Genomic DNA, 23,899 nt, shown 5'->3' with positions numbered 1-23,899 from the left:
CTCACTCCACCACAATCAAAGTCTTCTGTCACACAGAATGTCTCACTCTACCACAATCAAAGTCTTCTGTCACACAGAATGTCTCACTCTCTGTCACAATACCTACCACAATCAAAGTCTTCTGTCACACATGATGTCTCACTCCACCACAATCAAAGTCTTCTGTCACATCTCACTCTACCACAATCAAAGTCTTCTGTCACACAGAATGTCTCACTCTACCACAATCAAAGTCTTCTGTCACACAGAATGTCTCACTCCACCACAATCAAAGTCTTCTGTCACACAGAACGTCTCACTCTACCACAATCAAAGTCTTCTGTCACACAGAACGTCTCACTCCACCACAATCAAAGTCTTCTGTCACACAGAATGTCTCACTCCACCACAATCAAAGTCTTCTGTCACACAGAATGTCTCACTCCACCACAATCAAAGTCTTCTGTCACACATGATGTCTCACTCCACCACAATCAAAGTCTTCTGTCACACAGAATGTCTCACTCTACCACAATCAAAGTCTTCTGTCACACATGATGTCTCACTCTCACTCTACCACAATCAAAGTCTTCTGTCACACAGAATGTCTCACTCTACCACAATCAAAGTCTTCTGTCACACAGAACGTCTCACTCTACCACAATCAAAGTCTTCTGTCACACAGAATGTCTCACTCTACCACAATCAAAGTCTTCTGTCACACAGAATGTCTCACTCTACCACAATCAAAGTCTTCTGTCACACAGAATGTCTCACTCTCTACCACAATCAAAGTCTTCTGTCACACAGAATGTCTCACTCCACCACAATCAAAGTCTTCTGTCACACAGAATGTCTCACTCTACCACAATCAAAGTCTTCTGTCACACAGAACGTCTCACTCCACCACAATCAAAGTCTTCTGTCACACATGATGTCTCACTCTACCACAATCAAAGTCTTCTGTCACACATGATGTCTCACTCCACCACAATCAAAGTCTTCTGTCACACAGAACGTCTCACTCTACCACAATCAAAGTCTTCTGTCACACAGAATGTGTCACTCTACCACAATCAAAGTGTTCTGTCACACAGTCACACAGAATGTCTCACTCTCTACCACAATCAAAGTCTTCTGTCACACAGAACGTCTCACTCCACCACAATCAAAGTCTTCTGTCACACAGAATGTCTCACTCTACCACAATCAAAGTCTTCTGTCACACAGAATGTCTCACTCTCTACCACAATCAAAGTCTTCTGTCACACATGATGTCTCACTCTACCACAATCAAAGTCTTCTCTCACATAGAATATCTCACTCTACCACAATCAAAGTCTTCTGTCACACAGAACGTCTCACTCTACCACAATCAAAGTCTTCTGTCACACATGATGTCTCACTCTACCACAATCAAAGTCTTCTGTCACATAGAATGTCTCACTCTCTACCACAATCAAAGTCTTCTGTCAGACAGAATGTCTCACTCCACCACAATCAAAGTCTTCTGTCACACATGATGTCTCACTCTACCACAATCAAAGTCTTCTGTCACACATGATGTCTCACTCTACCACAATCAAAGTCTTCTGTCACATAGAATGTCTCACTCTCTACCACAATCAAAGTCTTCTGTCACACAGAATGTCTCACTCCACCACAATCAAAGTCTTCTGTCACACATGATGTCTCACTCTACCACAATCAAAGTCTTCTGTCACACAGAATGTCTCACTCTACCACAATCAAAGTCTTCTGTCACACATGAACTGTCTTCTGTCACACATGATGTCTCACTCCACCACAATCAAAGTCTTCTGTCACACAGAACGTCTCACTCCACCACAATCAAAGTCTTCTGTCACACATGATGTCTCACTCCACCACAATCAAAGTCTTCTGTCACACAGAACGTCTCACTCCACCACAATCAAAGTCTTCTGTCACACATGATGTCTCACTCCACCACAATCAAAGTCTTCTGTCACACAGAATGTCTCACTCCACCACAATCAAAGTCTTCTGTCACACAGAATGTCTCACTCTACCACAATCAAAGTCTTCTGTCACACATGATGTCTCACTCTACCACAATCAAAGTCTCACTCTACCACAATCAAAGTCTTCTGTCACACAGAATGTCTCACTCTACCACAATCAAAGTCTTCTGTCACACAGAATGTCTCACTCTACCACAATCAAAGTCTTCTGTCAGACAGAATGTCTCACTCTACCACAATCAAAGTCTTCTGTCACACAGAATGTCTCACTCTACCACAATCAAAGTCTTCTGTCACACAGAATGTCTCACTCTACCACAATCAAAGTCTTCTGTCACACAGAATGTCTCACTCCACCACAATCAAAGTCTTCTGTCACACATGATGTCTCACTCTACCACAATCAAAGTCTTCTGTCACACATGATGTCTCACTCTACCACAATCAAAGTCTTCTGTCACACAGAATGTCTCACTCTACCACAATCAAAGTCTTCTGTCACACAGAATGTCTCACTCTACCACAATCAAAGTCTTCTGTCACACAGAATGTCTCACTCTCACCACAATCAAAGTCTTCTGTCACACATGTCTTCTGTCACACATGTCTCACTCCACCACAATCAAAGTCTTCTGTCACACATGATGTCTCACTCTACCACAATCAAAGTCTTCTGTCACATAGAATGTCTCACTCTCTACCACAATCAAAGTCTTCTGTCACACAGAATGTCTCACTCCACCACAATCAAAGTCTTCTGTCACACATGATGTCTCACTCTACCACAATCAAAGTCTTCTGTCACACAGAATGTCTCACTCTACCACAATCAAAGTCTTCTATCACACAGTCTTCTGTCACACAGAATGTCTCACTCTACCACAATCAAAGTCTTCTGTCACACAGAATGTCTCACTCCACCACAATCAAAGTCTTCTGTCACACAGAACGTCTCACTCTACCACAATCAAAGTCTTCTGTCACACATGATGTCTCACTCCACCACAATCAAAGTCTTCTGTCACACATGATGTCTCACCCGACCACAATCAATGTCTTCTGTCACACATGATGTCTCACTCCACCACAATCAAAGTCTTCTGTCACACATGATGTCTCACTCCACCACAATCAAAGTCTTCTGTCACATAGAATGTCTCACTCTACCACAATCAAAGTCTTCTATCACACAGAACGTCTCACTCTACCACAATCAAAGTCTTCTGTCACACAGAATGTCTCACTCCACCACAATCAAAGTCTTCTGTCACACATGATGTCTCACTCTACCACAATCAAAGTCTTCTGTCACACATGATGTCTCACTCTACCACAATCAAAGTCTTCTGTCACATAGAATATCTCACTCTACCACAATCAATGTCTTCTGTCACATCATGATGTCTCACCCAATCACACTTGATGTCACATTTCATCACATTTGAAGACTCACCCTGTCACATCCAATAACAGACTTTATTGCATATCCATTTAATCTTACTATAATAATAAAGATCATTTTGACCATAAAATAAAATAAATCTTTTATTAATATATACATAATATAATATATCTCATGCATAGTTATGTGCTCACTTCTATGATGTCACATCTCTAACCAGGATGGTCAATTCCGCAAAATGCAACCAACTTTCCAGACAAAGTAAGCTGTGTTATTAAATTTAACTTTTGTTAATCATAATATAAAAAAGTGGTATGTGATAAATACAGAACCACATTTCAAATTGTCTTCTCATGTTATTTATTGCACTCGTTTATTGTGCGCAAGATTTATATGACGAGACCAAGGAAAAACAACTGACATGCAGTTCTGTATATAAGTAACACAAAAGATTTCAGACACCTATGTACAGTGTCTGACAATCTCACTCACCTGTGGGCTGTGATGACTCCAACGAGAATGAGAATACAGATCAGCAGGAATGCGGTAATGCCGACCACGATCCCAACAATCATGTCCGAGCTGACCACATCCACCACTGAAATAATCACAACAATCATAGACATAAAGCGAGTGAAACAGGGTTCATAGCCGTAAACACCAAACAAACTGAAAGACTTTCTAAGACTTTTACACAGCGGTCAAAGACTTTTACACAGCGGTCAAAGACTTTTACACAGCGGTTAAAGACAATAGAATGCGATAAAAATACCAAATCAGTTCATTTACATTGCTGTCCATGGCAAAAAATTTAGCTTTTTTATATGCATCATGACAGATTAAACTTTGCAACTGGAAAATATAAAGTGCATGCAGCTGTAAAAGATATCATCATTACTTTGGCTATGATTTGTGAGAATTTAAACACTTTTAAAAACTTTAATTACGATTCAAAGACTTTCAAAGACCTACAAATTATTTTTTCAAATTCAAAGACTTTGAATGAATTTAAAGACTGGTACGAACCCTGTGAAACTAAAAGTGAAATACACGAAGACAAGGAAGGAAGAAATGTTTTATTCAATGACACATTCAAATTGATTTATGGTAATATGGCATCAGTCATATGGTTAAGGACGACACAGATCATGAGAGGGGAAACCCACTGCTGCCATACAGTGGACTACTCTTTCCCATTAGCAGCATGGGATAGTTTATATCAACCATCCCACAGACAGGATAACATACCACAGCCTTTGTTATACCAGTTGTGGAGCAATGACTGGCGTGATAAATAGCTCAATGAGCACACTGAAGGGAATCGATTTTAGACCGACATCACATTAAGCGATAGCTTTACCACTGGACTATGAACCCATCCTACACAAAAACAATAAACAATTTAAAAAAAATTATTTTTACTTAATTAAAACATAAATTTATTCATAGATAAACTATAATACTGGCACTTGACCTCTGTAGCACATTATTTTGGCAGTTCTGTAGCAATCTAAAAATATTTAAGTCACAGACTCTAGTTTTAACTTGCAAAATGGACAGTAATTTTGGTTAATCATATGTAACACATATGGATAAAATCACAATAGAGCAAAATAAGAATCTGTGACATTGAAATGGAGAAATACCCTAAAAAACTAAAGCTCGTCTCCGTAACAGTTACTGCTTGGTGAAAAGTGTGTTTTTAGAATGAGGAAAAATGCATTTCATGGTATTACAAACACCAGGATGACCAGAAACATTTTGAATGGATGGAAATGGATCTAAAAAAATAAAATACTAAAGATGTCTTTTAAAAACTAGAGGTTGTCACTTCAACACCTTTGCAAAACAACTGATTCATCTTTTGTAGCAATTTCTAGTTTTGAACTTACAAAATACCACTCATCGAATTTTGGCACCTGTGTAAAAAGGATTGCCGTAATATTTCTTTAATTTTGATACCTTTTCGAAAATCTATGATGGTTAGAACAACAGACAATTACCCTCCCCCCCAAAAAAAACCTGAAGTTATCGATTCAACTAAATACAGTAATACGTACATTTTGGAATCTGGCATCGGTCTCCTTCATACGATGCTGTGCACTCACACAGTGGATTAGAGTCCCTACGACATGTACCACCATTCTGACAGTAATCGGGAATCTCACACACATCTGACAATAATAAAATATTAAGAATATCAATTAAAAACGAGCTATTTTGATCCTAATTTTGAAAACAACTTCACCATTTTCAAAATGTAGTACATTTAAAATTAAAAATAAATTAAAATCCCAAACAAACTTTTCATATTAATAACCTTATTTTTAATAATTGTCATTTACATTGTTGCTTTTATTGCAGTTTCATTGTAAACTAAAAAACCTTCTGTAAACACTAATGGACTCCATCATATGTGGTCTAGTGGGATAACAAAAAGTACACCTGAGGTGGTGGAAATTTTGACCCGGGACGAGGCTTGCAGAGGGTGCACTTTTTCTATCCCACATTACAGCATATGGTGGAGTCTTTAACTCCCATCCATTTAATAAATAAACCATTATTTTACACGAACAAACAAAGATGGCTGAAAAGGTAACTTCTTTATTTAACCATTTTATCATAAATAAACTACACTATCATATTTTCCACATCTGTTTCATGTATTAAATATAATTTACGTTAAATATAATTTAACACTACAAATTAACAAGACAACTTTTATAATGAAGGTTTTAATAACAGAATATCAGTCTAAAACTAACCAACTCGAATTAATATGACGTCATATATTACCAAATGAAGTAATACTCCCCATGTTAACCGCAGTGACGTCATAGCCTATACAAGACAGATTTATTCCATATGGGTTGAAGTCATGGAATTGGTCTGTCTTGCATAGCTAGGGATGGAAGAAATATCACTAACATATGGGTTGAAGTCATGGAATTGGTCTGTCTTGCATAGCTAGGGATGGAAGACATATCACTAACATATGGGTTGAAGTCATGGAATTGGTCTGTCTTGCATAGCTAGGGATGGAAGAAATATCACTAACATATGGGTTGAAGTCATGGAATTGGTCTGTCTTGCATAGCTAGGGATGGAAGACATATCACTAACATATGGGTTGAAGTCATGGAATTGGTCTGTCTTGCATAGCTAGGGATGGAAGACATATCACTAACATATGGGTTGAAGTCATGGAATTGGTCTGTCTTGCATAGCTAGGGATGGACGAAATATCACTAACATATGGGTTGAAGTCATGGAATTGGTCTGTCTTGCATAGCTAGGGATGGAAGAAATATCACTAACATATGGGTTGAAGTCATGGAATTGGTCTGTCTTGCATAGCTAGGGATGGAAGAAATATCACTAACATATGGGTTGAAGTCATGGAATTGGTCTGTCTTGCATAGCTAGGGATGGAAGAAATATCACTAACATATGGGTTGAAGTCATGGAATTGGTCTGTCTTGCATAGCTAGGGATGGAAGACATATCACTAACATATGGGTTGAAGTCATGGAATTGGTCTGTCTTGCATAGCTAGGGATGGAAGAAATATCACTAACATATGGGTTGAAGTCATGGAATTGGTCTGTCTTGCATAGCTAGGGATGGAAGAAATATCACTAACATATGGGTTGAAGTCATGGAATTGGTCTGTCTTGCATAGCTAGGGATGGAAGACATATCACTAACATATGGGTTGAAGTCATGGAATTGGTCTGTCTTGCATAGCTAGGGATGGAAGAAATATCACTAACATATGGGTTGAAGTCATGGAATTGGTCTGTCTTGCATAGCTAGGGATGGAAGAAATATCACTAACATATGGGTTGAAGTCATGGAATTGGTCTGTCTTGCATAGCTAGGGATGGAAGAAATATCACTAACATATGGGTTGAAGTCATGGAATTGGTCTGTCTTGCATAGCTAGGGATGGAAGAAATATCACTAACATATGGGTTGAAGTCATGGAATTGGTCTGTCTTGCATAGCTAGGGATGGAAGAAATATCACTAACATATTGGAGTAGTCATAACATTACAAAACAAAATAGTAATTCAAAAGCTCATCTAAAGATTAAAATTAAAAAGTAAAGGTTTCTTGCTACTTCATAAATGAATTTCGAGCCCTGACTGACGTATCACCTCACTTACGTTTACACCGTGGAGAACCCGTGAATCCAGGTTTACACTGACAATCAAACCCAGGAGAAGCAGAAATATCTACACAGACTGTGTTAGAGGTACAGTTATGTTTCCCTGTAGTGCACAGAGCTGAAGTAAAATAATAAGAAAAAATATACATTAGAATGCTGAAAAATATTTCTCTTCATAACAGTAACACACACACACAAAATAATAATAATAAAAAAAACTAGACTCTTAACATTATGAAGACTCAGGCTGTAAAGAATATTTGTAAAGGTAAAAATCTGAACAGACTGAGTTATTTGAAATTGTGACATGTAAATTGTATAATCACTTCTTGTACATATTCACATAGCTAAAATATCTTGCTTTAATGAAGAATATATATTTTTTTCTTCTGATAAAGCATGTATCAAGTTCATAAAAACCAAAACTATTTAAGTTAAAAGTTAGTTTGTTTTGTCTAATGACACCATTAGAGCACATTGAATTAGTAATTGAATGTTTGACATCCAATAGCCGATGATTAATAAATCAATATGCTCTAGTGGTGTCGTTAAACAAAACAAACTTTAACTTTAACTTCGTATTACATTTCAGTGGTCTAGGAAGAATTTTTATAGGGCAAGGCAGTATTTTGTAGGACCATGCATCTTCATTTGTAGCATTTAAAAAAAAATGATGCCATTCTTTTATAACTAGATAATTAATATTTTAATTCTTCTTTGAATTTCTTTATAATTTACAGACCATTTGTTAATTTTAAGATAAATAAGATCTTTTGAAACAAAATTTATTATTCTAAGACTTAAATTTTGAATAATTGATAAGAATATATGTTTAAAATGATGTGTATGATTATTGTTTTAATACACTAAATATGAAAAGAATGAAGATCATAATCATTAATTAGAGAATTAATTTTGGCTCACCTAAATATTATTATTATGCTATTTTGTCACTTTTTGATAATACACAATAAAATATTAATTTAAATGCAACATGTTGCTCAAAGCAATCTATTTTGGACAGTTCAAATGTGGTGACTATATTAAAAGTCAAGGTTGAAGTCAATTTTATTTTTAAAAAAAATAAAAAAATAGGAATGAATGAAATAAGAAGTTTTACTGTTTAACGACACCACTAGAGCACATTGATTTATTATTCATCCGCTATTGGATGTCAAACATTTGGTAATTTTTACATAGTCTTTTGTCCATTAGTAGCAAGGGGTCTTTTATATGCACTATCCCACAGACAGGATAGTACATACCATGTTTTTTATATACTAGTCATGGTACACTGGCTGGAATGAGAAATAGCCCAATAGGCTCACCAACAGGGATCGATACCAAACCGACCATGCATCAAGTGAGCGCTTTACCAGTAGGCTATGTCCCATCACTCAATGAATGAATGAATGAATGTTTAACGACACCCCAGCATGAAAAATACATCAGCTACTGAGTGTCAATCTAAGGTACATGCCAAAATGAAATGATGAACAACATCAATATTAAAATTCAAGAGTTACACTAAATCACAGTGTAAAGAACTATGAACAAAAATACAAATGTCACAGATAGGTAAAATTAAAATTTATAATAAAATTCAGTATCATGATTGTTCAATAATGCACATATACTTTTTAACACCAGTATTTAAAAAAATAATAATCTAAAACTCACAAGTGCAGTCTGATGGATTGATTGTTCCTACTGAAAGTGTGGTCGTGTTATTTGGACAGGGGAGACAACTGGGCTCATTCTTTGTATTCTGGTAGGTTCCGATAGGACAGGGTTCGCAGGTTTTCGACTGTGTGTTGTAGCCATTACCCACGTCACAAAGAGCTGCAAGAAATACAAATATTATCTTGGGAAACAATGTAAAAAGAAATAACCCACTCTATTAAGTCCACATTTTTCAAAAAATTATAACTGTTTACTACTGAAAGACCTATACTAGATATATATATATATAAAAAAAAATAATAATAGTCCGTTCAATTTTAATCTCAATACATGTTTAAAAAAAGTTAATCTTTAATAAAAAAATTTTTAAAAGCATACATTAAGATGAACATTCATAGATGTAGCCATAAACCAAATTTCATTTTTTTTTTTAAGACACTTTGGACAAAAACTATAATACTTTATATCACAGATAGCTGTACATAAAAATAAAGATGTGACATAATTTTAACACAGTAAACATTTAATATCAGGATCCAGTATAGAGAATCATGTTTGGAATACCATGTAATCTTCTCTTGATGCCATCAGGGCCATGTAATTTCATAAAGGAGAGACAAAATGGCCACTAGCCATCCCATATTATTAATTTTGGAACAACCTAAGGTAGCAGTATACAGTTAGCTTCCTCATGTACCCAGTCGCACAAAACTTTTGCTTGTTGGTTTTGCACAGATCCATGTTTGAAGGCTAATTATTTTGAATACTAAGTAAATTCGTAAGCTTAGTGATAGCTCAGGAGTTATTTTAAAAATGGCAAAGGGTTTTCCACCAGCAGTGCAAACCAGCAGTGACAAAAGTGGGGTGGGCGTGATCTATTTTGGGTAATTTTCAAACAAACTGATTTTGTGAAAATTTTAATAGCTAAGCATTTATTCAAATAAGGTTTTTGTAAGGTTTGATGTGCAAAGTTTCCATAAATATATGTGTGATATCCACCAACTCCCGTGCTTGGGTGTGGTTTGTATGGGTATGAACATGGTAAAAAATGCACCCAAAATCATACAGTTTGTGTACATTATGATGAAAGTAACACAAACATTTAACTAAAAATATTTAAAATGAGTCCTCTTTATAATTATGACTCTTTTTGTAATTTCCTTGAGACTTAAAATACCTGTATCTTTCTTTATTCTTAAACAATAGGTAGGCAGCCAAAGATTCAGAAATAACTGTGTTCTTCTACCTAAGACAGAAAACAAGACATACAACACACATAGAAAGTCAAACAAAGCATGTACCTATCATGCACTGGCTTTCATCGATGGCTCCCGTCCCATTGGTTGTAAATTTTGATAGACAGGGCTGACAGGTCCACGTGGAAAGCCTCTTCCTGTAGGTTCCTTTAAGACAAGCTGTGCAGACGTTGGTCAGTTCGATGACCTGTTGACCCGAAGGACAGTCACCTGAGAAAGACAGTAATAATATTCAGTAATAGAATATCGCAATGACTAGTAATAAATATGACAAATACTGGGATATATTTATGATCATTCAAGTTATTCTTCACAACATGATAAATGGCAGATACATTTATGGCAATAACTTTTAATTTTGAGGTATTAGATGAACAAAAAGGTAGAATATGTATCTGACATTATGAAAGTACCCCATATAAAGTTTATTTTGTTTAATGAAACCACTAGAGCACCGATTATTAATCATCGGCTATTGGATGTCAAACATTTGGTAATTTTGACATATAGTCTCAGAGTGGAAACCAACTAAATTTGTCCATTAGTAGCAAGGGATCTTTTATATGTACCATCCCACAGGACAGCACATACCACAGCCTTTGATAAATTGGTCATGCAACAATGGTTGGGATAGAAAAAGCAAAGGGTCTGCTGATATTGTAACATCATGGCAATGCCATACAAACTGGGTAACATCATTCAAGAATATGAGTCTACACTCCTCATTTCCACAACGACTGTAAACACTAACAATATACAGGCAATGTGCAAGAATTTTAGCAGGGAGTCTAGACTATGGTGAGTGAAGTTTATAGGGGGGTCGTCACATACTCCTTTAAAAAATGTATTTAAAAAAAAGAAAATTTGATAGAGCACAAGGGGTTTTGACCCCCAAAACCCCCCCTTGCACATTACATTATGGTTTACATTTCATTATAAAAACCATCCATACGTACGGTAACAGTCACTTGAAGATGTAGCAGCAGTGATCTTGGTGGTCAAGCCTTTCTGACACGGCACACACTGCTCCATCCACTTCTGATTCTGGTACGATCCTATAGGGCAGTCTTCACACCTGTTAGTCATAATGTTTCGGTACTGACCAGGACGCGTGCAGTTTGCTGAAACAACACAACGTTTTCTATAGCATGCAACGTGGAACGCAGGCATGGAATTTGGAGATTTTGTTTTTTTTATATATATAGGATTCTGCGAGAATCATAAAAATGATGTAATACAGATATCTTGGGATTCCATCTCATAATCTTATGGGATTCGTGGAAGCACAGAATCCTGCTAAATTCGTAGCCTGTAGAGTAATAGAAAGTAACACTCACAATTTACACGCCAATGTTAAAGCAGAATTAAAATCAATCAATGTCAGTATTTTCTTTTAGAAGATAATGTCTAAGGTTATGGTTGGTATAATTACGGCGATACTATAATCTTCCATAATGACAGAGCTGACATATCTTGTCCCTTGATTAAAACCAATCAGTATCAGTACTTGTTTTTAGACGATAGTGTTTGAATTTATGGTTGGTAGTTTCTGCGATACTATAATCTTCCATAATGACAGAGCTGATATCTGGTCCCTTGACGTAAAAGTAAAAGTAAAGTTTGTTTTATTTAACGACGCCACTAGAGCACATTGATTTTTAATCTTATCATCAGCTATTGGACGTCAAACATATGGTCATTCTGACACTGTTTTTAGAGGAAACCCGCTGTCGCCACATAGGCTACTCTTTTTTACAACAGGCAGCAAGGGATCTTTTATTTGCACTTCCCACAGGCAGGATAGCACAAACCATGGCCTTTGTTGAACCAGTTATGAATCACTGGTCGGTGCAAGTGGTTTACACCTACCCATTGAGCCTTGCGGAGCACTCACTCAGGGTTTGGAGTCGGTATCTGGATTAAAAATCCCATGTCTCGACTGGGATCCGAACCCAGTACCTACCAGCCTGTAGACCGATGGCCTGCCACGACGCCACTGAGGCCGGTAGGTCCCTTGACGTATTATTGGCAGACTCTATTGAAGATGGACTTGTTGCTACAATCAGATGGTTTTTTTTGGCATCAACAGATTTTTAACCCACTGCCAAATGTTTAATGCTACAACAGGTAAGTGGTTATTTTGAAAAGAAATGATGAAAACCTTGGATAAGATTCTCTTTTATTAAATATTTAGCCTGACCTCAGGGGTTGTTCAATTTGGCCTCCTCACTTCATCTTCCTTAAGTTAAGTGGTTTTACTTGCACGTTCAGAACATGCTGTTATAGCACATGCCTGTCATGGGCACAAGAGTTGGCTTCCATTCATGACACAAAAAAGTGGGTAGGGAGAAGGTGAGTTCACTCACATTGGCAGATGCAAGGGAGCACATGCAGTCCAATTGGGGTCGGTAGTGAGCGAGATGAGGAAGAGGGTTCAGTTTCATTTCAACTTATTTTCGTGCTTATATTCAATTAAGGTTCAAGCATGCTGTCCTGGGCACGCAGCTCAGCTATCTGGGCTGTCTGTCCAGGACAGTGGGTTAGTTGTTAGTTGTTAGTGAGGACAAAAGAGGGTGTAGTGTTCCTACCCATTGAGTCATTAAAACGTGCTCTGGGTGTGAGCCGGTACCGGGCTGCAAACCCTGTACCTACCAGCCTTATGTCCGATGGCCTAACCATGACACCACCGAGGCCAAGGAAGAAGGTATCAGGTGACGGGTATTATGGAAGATTTTTAGCCAATCAGCTATTGGGATGTTCGGACTAGTCCATTTAGATAGGGGGAAAGTGCAATAGGTCAGAGGTCAGGCCAGGCTGAAAAGTAAATATATTAATATATTACCTATGTCACAGTCAGCCAAGTTGACAGCTCCTATTTGAGATATCTTGTCTGCAGGACAGGGTTTACAAAGTGGTCCATCCGTGGTCTTGTTACGATAGAATCCGATATCACATGACTTACAGGAATCAATGGCAGCATTGTAACCCAAACCGTCATCACAGATCACTGAAATAGATATTATTAGTCATCGTTTGTGTGAATTTAATGATGTAGCAGAGTGAGGCGATTTTATACTAAAATAAAATGTTTTTGAAAAAGACAATTTTTATAATTACAACTCATTTGTTGGTCATTGTTTGTGTGAATTTAATGTAGCATAGCGAAGTGATTTTATACTAAAAAAATAATACTTAAAAAATACAATTTGTTTTTATAATTACGAACAACACAACTCATTTAGTTAAAAATACATGTAAATCAGTTTTTAAACATCCTGTCCATGTCCTGTTTTACATAATGACGTCCCATTTGACGTTATGAACTAATTTTTTGCAGTTTATCGAAGGATAACATTTGGCGTTTTAGTGACAACCAGAATAAAGAAAACCATGTAAGAGCGGAAGGTTTGTAGTTAAATTTTATTGTTAGTCTAGACACAAGTTGAAAAAAGGAAAAAAAAATACTCCAATCACCCCAACCAGTGGCGTAGGAAGGTGCCAAAATGTGATGGCGGGCACACTTTTATATTTACACTATTATAAAGCAAATATAATGCAAAATATCTGAAAAGTGGGGGGCACATGCCCCCTTGCCCACCCCTCCCCACTTCCTATGCCAGTGCCATCAAATGTCATAGAATACTAAGTCTGCCTGGACATTACGTTCCACTGCACATATCCTTCATGTAACATTTATGAAGGGTGGTTTAAAATGGGAACAAGAATTCTGTGGAATTAATGTCTCGCCAACATAAACCTTTTCTGTGATGAACATCCACAGGTGCAACTATAAACCAAGTTTTAAAAAACAACAACATCCCCCCCCAAAACAAAAACCCCACAACCCCACCACAACACAAAACAAAAAACCAACATTACTAGACTATAAGAGACTTACCGACACATTGACTGGCATTAACTGAGCCTTGAGTGGACGTGGTGCTACCCGAGTTGCACGGTGTACAGGAATCCTGCCACTTGTTGGGCTGATACTCCCCAGTGGGACACGGTAAACAAGAATTATTGACATGCAGGTAGGATCCAGGTGAGCATCCCACTGGAAAGTAATAATGGATACTGTATGCCATTGTTATTCACATTTAGTTTCAAATGATGTAGCATTTTTATACTTTTATTTACATCCATGCAAGATTTTTTTTTTTTTTAAACAAAATGTTTTATTGCCCCAGAGATACATTGGTTATGTGAGGAAATACCCCTGCAAGTTAACCTTTTATAAACACACAAAATTATGTCTTTACAAACAATGGTGAGGACTAAAGAATATGATTTATGTTTATTTTGATCAATATTATTTACACATCTAAACTAATGTTGATGTATGAATATCTATATATTGTATGTATGTCGAGGTTGACTGTTACATACATAGATATTAATGCACTGATGCAGGGGATAATTAAATCCTTTCTGGCCTCACAAATGTATGTATGTATGTATGTATATATAGGCCCCCCCATATATATATATATATATATCTACCTATCTATATACATACATACATATATATACATATACATATACATATACATATACATATACATATACACATATACATACATATATATATATTAATAGAATCTATCACCATTGTAAGGTATAGATAAGGCTATTCCAACCCTAGGGACAACATGTTTTTTTATGAGAGCCGTTATATACAGGTAAAATAAAGAAGGAAATGCATTGGGCGGGATTTATGGTGGCGATTATGGTCAGGTGGACATTATATACAGGTGGCCAATAGACCAATCTCGACTGTATAAATATTCTTATAATTATATTCTTTCTTTTCAGTACATGTATATATTTACTGACATCTAGAACAAAGAAACAAGTTAAAACTGATCCTAGATGAAAGGGTCATACGTTATACTGCCCATTTTGTCTTACCTATGTTACAATCATCTGCACTCTTGGCACCAGAGGTCGCTGTCCTGAATTCACCAGGACAGGGTGTGCAGGGCAGAAAACCATCCTGGTGTTTGTAAAAACCCACTGGACATGGTTGACACGTTCCTGATTGAACCTGAGAGCCCGCCGGACAGACCACTGCAATAAATATATATCAAGTAATAAATTATACTGATTTGTATCTACAGGAATTCACAAAAATATATTAATAACTGAAAAGTTGCATGACACACAGTGGACAGATTGTGCACAGCACTTAAGTTTTTGCACAGATGTACCGAGTGACTGGTCCTACCTAACACTGATAATTAAAGTACATAAAGTGGCTGTTCATGTAAGCCTATTATTGTGAGTATTACGTAATATAGCTTTAAAAATTTTATTTTCATTTTTTTTTTATTCCACTGCCTCCTTTTTTTTCTCATCTTTGAATTCCATTTACTTTCTTTCAGACATTGGAAGCTTCTTCTACCTTTCAACATCTTTCGCTGTCCACCTCTACATTTCAGTCCTTGTCTCTCCAACCACAACATGACCGGTCTTGGTGGCGTAGTGGTTAGGCCATCGGTCTACAGGCTGGTAGGTACTGGGTTTGGATCCCCGTCGAGGCATGGGATTTTTAATCCAGATACTGACTCCAAACCCTGAGTGAGTGCTCCACAAGGCTCAATGGGTAGATGTAAACCACTTGCACCGACCAGTGATCCATAACTGGTTCAACAAAGGCCATGGTTTATGCTATTCTGCCTGTGGGAAGCGCCAATAAAAGATCCCTTGCTGCTAATCGGAAAGAGTAGCCCATGTAGTGGCAACAGTGGGTTTCCTCTCAAAATCTGTGTGGTCCTTAACCATATGTCTGACGCCATATAACTGTAAATAAAATGTGTTGAGTGCGTCATTAAATAAAACATTTCTTTCTTTCTTTCCAACCACAACGCTGTCGTCATTGGGGAGACAAGGACTGAGATGTTGAGATGGAGGTGTTTGTCTAAATTATAGTTCAGAGCACAGGTACAAAGGACAAAAGACAAACCTGCTCCTATATCCACCATACATAACAACTGTCTGTCTAACGGGCATTCCAGATATATGCCCATTCAGTACACAAATGAATGCACTTTAATATATATACAAAAAACACTTGATCTTAACAGGACAGACCCTATTTTTTAAACATTACAGCATATTTTTCACTATTAAAGCTGTTTATCATCACTGAAATCAAACACTACTTATATTGTATTCTTTAAATTATTCATTTCCGTAGAACTAAAGTGTTTCTGGTTATCCTGGTGTTTCTAATACCAAACAATGCATTTTTCATATTTTTAAAAATGACCGAGCGTCTGAGAAGTAGCGGTTTATTGATTCGAGTTCTAGTCTATTTTTAAGGATATTTCCTGTTTTAACGTCACAGACTCTTCTTTCACTCTATTGTATCTTTATCCAAATGAGTTACAGGTTTGTAAATTAACTAAACTTAGTGCCCATTTTTTACGGATTAAAACTAGGGTCTGCACCTTAAGGAAAGAACTGTTTAAGAACACATCAGCACATTTTAAAAATGGCTAAATTCAGTGTCTAACATATGATCGAAAGTATGAGCTGCCACCATGTGAGCCATGCCAACCAAATATTAGCAACTTGGGATCTGTTATATTACCAACAGATAGGACAACACATACCATGGCCTTTGATATACAACAAGTTGTTGAACACTGGTCAGGATTGACAAAAAACCTCTGGATTTACCAAGGGGAATGAATCCTACCTCCAATCATACTTCATGTGAGTGAGACATCCCAACCAAACCCACCTCATCCCCACTTGCTTTTAAATGCCACAGTTTATAAATGGCTGCTATAGAAAGGTTTGACTAATGACAAAAGATGTTCCATAAACTGTACGAACATATGCAGTCAGTAGAACTGGTAGCCTGAACGTCCTTAGTAGAAGTACCAGGTAGACACTGCACACACTCTGTCTGCCAAGAGTCTGGCTGGTAGAATCCTACTGAACAAGGCACACATGTATTGGATTGTTCATCCAGGTACGTTCCAGCAGAACAGTTTTCTGGAAAATAAAAAATTGAAAATGTTAAAAGAGTTCACTGAAAATAAATTGAGATAATCTTTGTACAAGAAAGTTCAAGAGGTTACCCACCCACAATGTGCCATATTAAAGTTACCATTTTGACTCATCATATTATGTTATGTACATGTCTTAAGCTATGAAAGTGAGATCTGGTCGATCATATATAATTACTCCTCCTATCATGAATTGATGTAGTGATGTGCATGGTTACACAGTGATCTAAAGTTCATGATTAATCTTGTTCTATTTTATGAAAAATCAATTCATTAAAATTTTGATTTAAAGGGACAGATCCTAGTTTCAACCCGTGAAAATTAACACTAAGTTTAGTTAATCTACAAACCTGCAGCACATTTGGATAAAGTTATAATTGAGTGAAACATAAGTCTGTGACTTTGAAATGGTGAAATACCTTCTAAAAATCAACTTAAACTTAACTTCATAACTGTTACCTCTCAGACGCACGTGCATTTTTAGAAATATGAGAAATCCATTTTGTGACATTAAAAACACCAGGATGACCAAAAACACTTTGAATGCATGGAAATGGATAATCTAAACCATAAAATCTAAGTAAAGTATGATTTCAGTTATCAAAAACGACTCTTAATAGTAAAAAAAAAAATGCCTTAGAGTTTAAAAACTAGGGTATGTCCCTTTAATACAAGAAATGTATTCATATTCATTGAGATGAACATTCAAAAGTGCAACTACAAAGTTTAACGAAGTTCCATTGAACTGGGACTTGTAGTGTGTGAAAGATGGAGATATTTAACATTTCTGTTACTGTTAGAAAAGTAACACATATCAAATGCATGACAATTTTACTACATAAGATGATGTTGACCACAGTAAAGTAGCTTTATTGTCTTGACAAGAGAAAGAAAGTTTGTTTTGTTTAACGACACCACAAGAGCACATTGATTCACCAATCATCAGCTATTGGATGCCAAACATTTGGTAATTTTGACATATAGTCTAAGACAGAAAAACCCCTACAGTTTTCCATTAGTAGCAAGGAATCTTTTATATGCACCATCCCACAGACAGGTTAATACATATCACGGCCTTTGATATACCAGTCGTGATGGGGATTGATCCCAAATTGACCGTGTATCAAGCGAGTGCTTTACCACTGGGCTACGACTCGCCCCTCTTGACAAGAGTGTACCGATAACAATAAAACTTACTGACAGTACAATCTGCTAATGACTTGGAACCAGTTTGTTTGGTAATAAATTCTGAAGGGCAGGGCTTGCATGGCAGAAACGTGCCCTCAGTGATATCTCTGTAATAACCACGCTGACAAACAACACAGTTTCCTGATACAAGTTCTTCACCAGACTGGCAAAATTCTAAAAACAATACAAACAAACAGAATTAAAATAACACAGCTTTCTGAAACAAGTCTTCACCGGACTGGCAAAATTCTAAAAACAATACACACAAACAGAATTAAAATAACACAGCTTTCTGAAACAAGTCTTCACCGGACTGGCAAAATTCTAAAAACAATACACACAAACAGAATTAAAATAACACAGCTTTCTGAAACAAGCTCTTCACCAGATTGGCAAAATTTTAAAAACAATACACACATAAAGAGAATTAAAACAACACAGCTTTCTGAAACAAGTTCTTCGCCAGACTGGCAAAATTGTAAACACAATACACATAAATTGAATTAAAATAACACAGCTTTCTGAAAGAAGTTCTTCACCAGACTGGCAAAACTCTAAAAACAATACACACAAAGAAAATTAAAATTATAAAAGTTAAATGCTAAAATATTGAATCATTTAAAACGAAATGATGAAACCTTTAAAAGGAGTTAAGTTATCACACCTAACTTAAACATTCATTGATAAAGATATTAAAGAAATTCAGTCAGTAGTATTTGATAACAAAATTATAGACTCTGCCTTGTTTTTACATTGGCCAGAGTTTGAATAACAACAAAAATATTTCAGAGATATATTAGCAAGAGGCCCATTTGGAAATAAAAGCTGAGATGATGTCCAAAAACCAATAAACTATACTTAAAGAAAGGTCACTTTTCAACATCAAATTCAATCTACTTTATGAAACTATTTTATGTAAAAACAAACTGAATCCAATAAAGAGATGAACATTGACAGACTGATTATTGGACAGACTGGCCAGATTGCATTTGAACATCTTTGACCAACCTCGGTGGCGTCGTGGTTAGGCCATCGGTCTACAGGCTGGTAGGTACTGGGTTCGGATCCCAGTCGAGGCATGGGTTTTTTAATCCAGATACCCACTTCAAACCCTGAGTGAGTGCTCCGCAAGGCTCAATGGGTAGGTGTAAACCACTTGCACCGACCAGTGATCCATAACTGGTTCAACAAAGGCCATGGTTTGTGCTATCCTGCCTGTGGGAAGTGCAAATAAAAGATCCCTTGCTGCTAATCGGAAAGAGTAGCCTATGTAGTGGTGACAGCGGGTTTCCTCTGAAAATCGGTGTGGTCCTTAACCATATGTCTGACGCCATATAACCGTAAATAAAATGTGTTGAGTGCGTCGTTAAATAAAACATTTCTTTCTTTCTTTCTGAACATCGTTGAACCAACTAATTATAAAATTATTTTATGCGTACAAAGAAGAAAAAGTGGAAATCACATACAATGCAGAACAATAATTAGATCTTTGTACAAAGCATGGGTGCCTAAAACATGTAAAAGCAAAAACAACAAAATAATAATAATAAAGTGTGTTTTGTTAATGACAGCACTAGAACATATTGATTAAAGAAAGACATTTTTTATTTTAGTTATATGGCGTTAGACATATGCTTACGGACCACCCAGATATTGAGAGAGAAAACCTACTGTCGCCACTTCATGGGCTACTCTTTTTCGATTAGCAGCAAGGGATCTTTTATATCCACCATCCCATACAGGGTAGTACATACCACGGCCTTTGATATACCAGTCGTGGTGCTCTGGCTGGAACAAGATATAGCCAAATGGGCCCACCGACGGGGATCGATCCCAGTCTGACCACACATCAAGCGAGCACCTTACCACTAGGCTACGTCCCACCCCACATTGATTAAGTAATCAACTACTGAATGTGAAACGGTTCATGTAGTCTTCAGAGAAAACACACAACAATTTTTCTATTAGCACTTTCCCACAGACAGTACAGCACATACCACAGTCTTTGGTATACCAATCGTGGAGCACTGGTATGGAATGGGAAAGAAAGCCAATGGGTCCACCAAGTAGGATCGATCTTATGACCCAAGCACCTGAGAATAGCACTCCACCGAGTTAAATCCAACCCCAATAATAAAATGAAACACATTTTTAAAGATGTCTTGTTTAGAGACAGGGCTGGACGCAGCCCAGAGGTAAAGCATCCATCTGATGCACTGTCGATTTAGGATCGATCCCTATCGGTGTGTCCACTGGGCTATTTCTCATTCCAGCCAGTGCACCATAACTGATACAACAAAGGCTGCTTGGTATGTGTTATCCTGCCTGTGGGATAATGCATATAAACGATCCCTTGCTACCAATGGAAATATGTAGCAGGTTTCATCTCTGAGACTATAATATGTCAAAATTACCAAACGTTTGATGTCCAATAGCCGATGATTAATAAGTCAATGTGCTGTAGTGGTGTCGTTAAACAAAACAAACTTTAACTTTTTTTTAAGAGACGATACATACTTTGACACTGGCTGTTTGAAGTTGAAGCTGTGGTTGGCGTCGTGTGCCCAGCAGGACACGGCAGACACGAGGGTTGATGTTGTAATGGCTGATACTCTCCACGCTGGCAGGCTTCACAGTCCTTCCCACCACCAGCAATGTCGATCACCTTGTAGCCAGCAGAACAGATTCCTAAACAACAAAATCAGTACTCCATTGCACATCATTTTGAAACTAGCTTATAGCAGTGATTTGAATGGATGGATGGATGGATGACTGAATGAATGAATGAAATGAATGAATCGATGAATTAACTGAATAAATGAATGAATGAATAATGACACCTATGGTGGGGGAATGGGTGCCCTATCTACCTACCAACCCACCCAATACCCAACCACCACTCCCTCCCTCCCTGCCTTCTCTCTCTCTGTCTGTCTCTGTCACTCTCAAACTCTCTCTCTCTCTCTCTGTCACGCGCGCTCTCTCCCTCTCTCTCTCTCTCTCTCTCTCTCTCTCTCTCTCTCTCTCTCTCTCTCTCTCTCTAACCTATACAGCTGAGGTGTGTGCGTAAATCTTAATTGTATTTAAGTACAAACATCAAATTAAATTAATAAATACTCAAATCATGACATAGTTTTCACAGCAGGATTGCTCTGAGATGCCTTCTTGACAATTCTAAATGAACTGACATCCAATAACCATCCCCACCCTACCACATCTAATACCATCCTTTTGCTCCCAAAATAACAAAAACAACTTACTTATAGAGCAGTCATTAATTGATGTGGATCCTGTTTGCAATGTCACATAGCCTGCAGGGCATGGCTGACATGTTCTGGACGGCAGGGTGGTGTTTTTGTAGAAACCAACAGCACAGTCCTGACACGATCCTGAGACTCGTTCCTCGCCTAGTGGACAGGACTCTAGAAAACACACAACATAATAGTTTCTAATTAGACTACCGGCCTCGGTAGTGTCGTGGTTAAACCATCGGACATAAGGCTGATAGGTACTGGATTCGCAGCCCGGTACCGGCCTTGGTGGTGTCGTGGTTAAACCATCGGACATAAGGCTGATAGGTACTGGGTTCGCAGCCCGGTACCGGCCTCGGTGGTGTCGTAGTTAAACCATCGGACATAAGGCTGATAGGTACTGGGTTCGCAGCCCGGTACCGGCCTCGGTGGTGTCGTAGTTAAACCATCGGACATAAGGCTGATAGGTACTGGGTTCGCAGCCTGGTACCGGCCTCGGTAGTGTCGTGGTTAAACCATCGGACATAAGGCTGGTAGGTACTGGGTTCCCAGCCCGGTACCGGCCTCGGTAGTGTCGTGGTTAAACCATCGGACATAAGGCTGGTAGGTACTGGGTTCCCAGCCCGGTACCGGCCTCGGTAGTGTCGTGGTTAAACCATCGGACATAAGGCTGATAGGTACTGGGTCCGCAGCCCGGTACCGGCCTCGGTAGTGTCATGGTTAAACCATCGGACATAAGGCTGGTAGGTACTGGGTCCGCAGCCCGGTACCGGCCTCGGTAGTGTCGTGGTTAAACCATCGGACATAAGGCTGGTAGGTACTGGGTCCGCAGCCCGGTACCGGCCTCGGTAGTGTCGTGGTTAAACCATCGGACATAAGGCTGGTAGGTACTGGGTCCGCAGCCCGGTACCGGCCTCGGTAGTGTCGTGGTTAAACCATCGGACATAAGGCTGATAGGTACTGGGTTCGCAGCCCGGTACTGGCCTCGGTAGTGTCGTGGTTAAACCATCGGACATAAGGCTGATAGGTACTGGGTTCGCAGCCCGGTACCGGCCTCGGTAGTGTCGTGGTTAAACCATCGGACATAAGGCTGATAGGTACTGGGTTCGCAGCCCGGTACCGGCCTCGGTAGTGTCGTGGTTAAACCATCAGACATAAGGCTGATAGGTACTGGGTTCACAGTTAACGATTCATTAGGTAGGTGTAAGACCACTACACCAACCTTTCTCACCATCCACTAACCCTCTGTCCTGGACAGACAGCTGAGGTGTGTGCCCAGGTAAGCGTGCTTTAAACATTAATTGGATATACCGGTAAGCACAAAAATAAGTTGAAATTATTAATGAGAGATTTGATTACACACCTGGAACAATACACTGTTTTTTTCCAGTACTTCCAGTATCCTCTGTAGTTTTTCCAGTAAGACAACTCACACAGTGGGTCTGGTTTGGTGAAGGCTGGTACGTACCCACGGGACATTTCTCACACACATTCTTCACGGTGTTTAGTTGATATCCAGCAACACACTGAGCTGATAATAGTAAAAACACAATTACATGACTAAATGAATAAATGCTGCAAATGATTTGAATGTTATTTGTTAACTAAGTGTCTTTGTTATAAGTTTAGTTTGTTTATGGTATGAATGAATGAATTAATGAGTTATTGAACGAGTGATTGAGTGATTGAGTGAATGAGTGATTGAGTGAGTGAATGAATGAATGTTTAATGACACCTCAGCACAAACATAAAGCTAGTGAGTGTCAAACAATGTATATGAATATGATAATTTCCATTAAAATAAATACAATAGAATCACTAATTAATCTATTCTAGTAACTAAGGTGTGACATTATGCCAGTTTAAAGATATTTTTAGCTAAAAAACCCCAAAGTGAAACAAATAACAATAAATTTGGCTACCGTAACTTATTTCTACAAACATGTA

General features: G+C 38.0%; 1 protein-coding gene across 1 annotated transcript in view; it reads right to left on the bottom strand.

The window, feature by feature from the left end:
- Positions 1–3,872: 3,872 nt before the first annotated feature.
- Positions 3,873–23,899, bottom strand: part of LOC121379488 — a 53,463-nt gene continuing 33,436 nt past the window's right edge. The window contains exons 27-40 of the mRNA XM_041508133.1: positions 23,316–23,483; positions 21,962–22,123; positions 21,219–21,389; positions 18,711–18,875; positions 17,338–17,499; positions 15,406–15,564; positions 14,393–14,551; positions 13,337–13,501; positions 11,451–11,615; positions 10,540–10,704; positions 9,236–9,397; positions 7,554–7,673; positions 5,445–5,558; positions 3,873–3,982 (exon numbers count right to left, since the gene is read on the bottom strand). Of these exons, the coding sequence (XP_041364067.1) occupies positions 3,873–3,982; positions 5,445–5,558; positions 7,554–7,673; positions 9,236–9,397; positions 10,540–10,704; positions 11,451–11,615; positions 13,337–13,501; positions 14,393–14,551; positions 15,406–15,564; positions 17,338–17,499; positions 18,711–18,875; positions 21,219–21,389; positions 21,962–22,123; positions 23,316–23,483 (2,147 nt within the window). The remainder of the gene's footprint in view (positions 3,983–5,444; positions 5,559–7,553; positions 7,674–9,235; positions 9,398–10,539; positions 10,705–11,450; positions 11,616–13,336; positions 13,502–14,392; positions 14,552–15,405; positions 15,565–17,337; positions 17,500–18,710; positions 18,876–21,218; positions 21,390–21,961; positions 22,124–23,315; positions 23,484–23,899) is intronic.

The sequence above is a fragment of the Gigantopelta aegis genome, chromosome 8 (assembly GCF_016097555.1).
Source record: "Gigantopelta aegis isolate Gae_Host chromosome 8, Gae_host_genome, whole genome shotgun sequence".
Taxonomy (NCBI): Eukaryota; Metazoa; Mollusca; class Gastropoda; order Neomphalida; family Peltospiridae; genus Gigantopelta; species Gigantopelta aegis.
The sequence above is the reverse complement of the archived record's forward strand: the minus strand, read 5'-3'. Positions and strand labels throughout refer to the sequence as shown.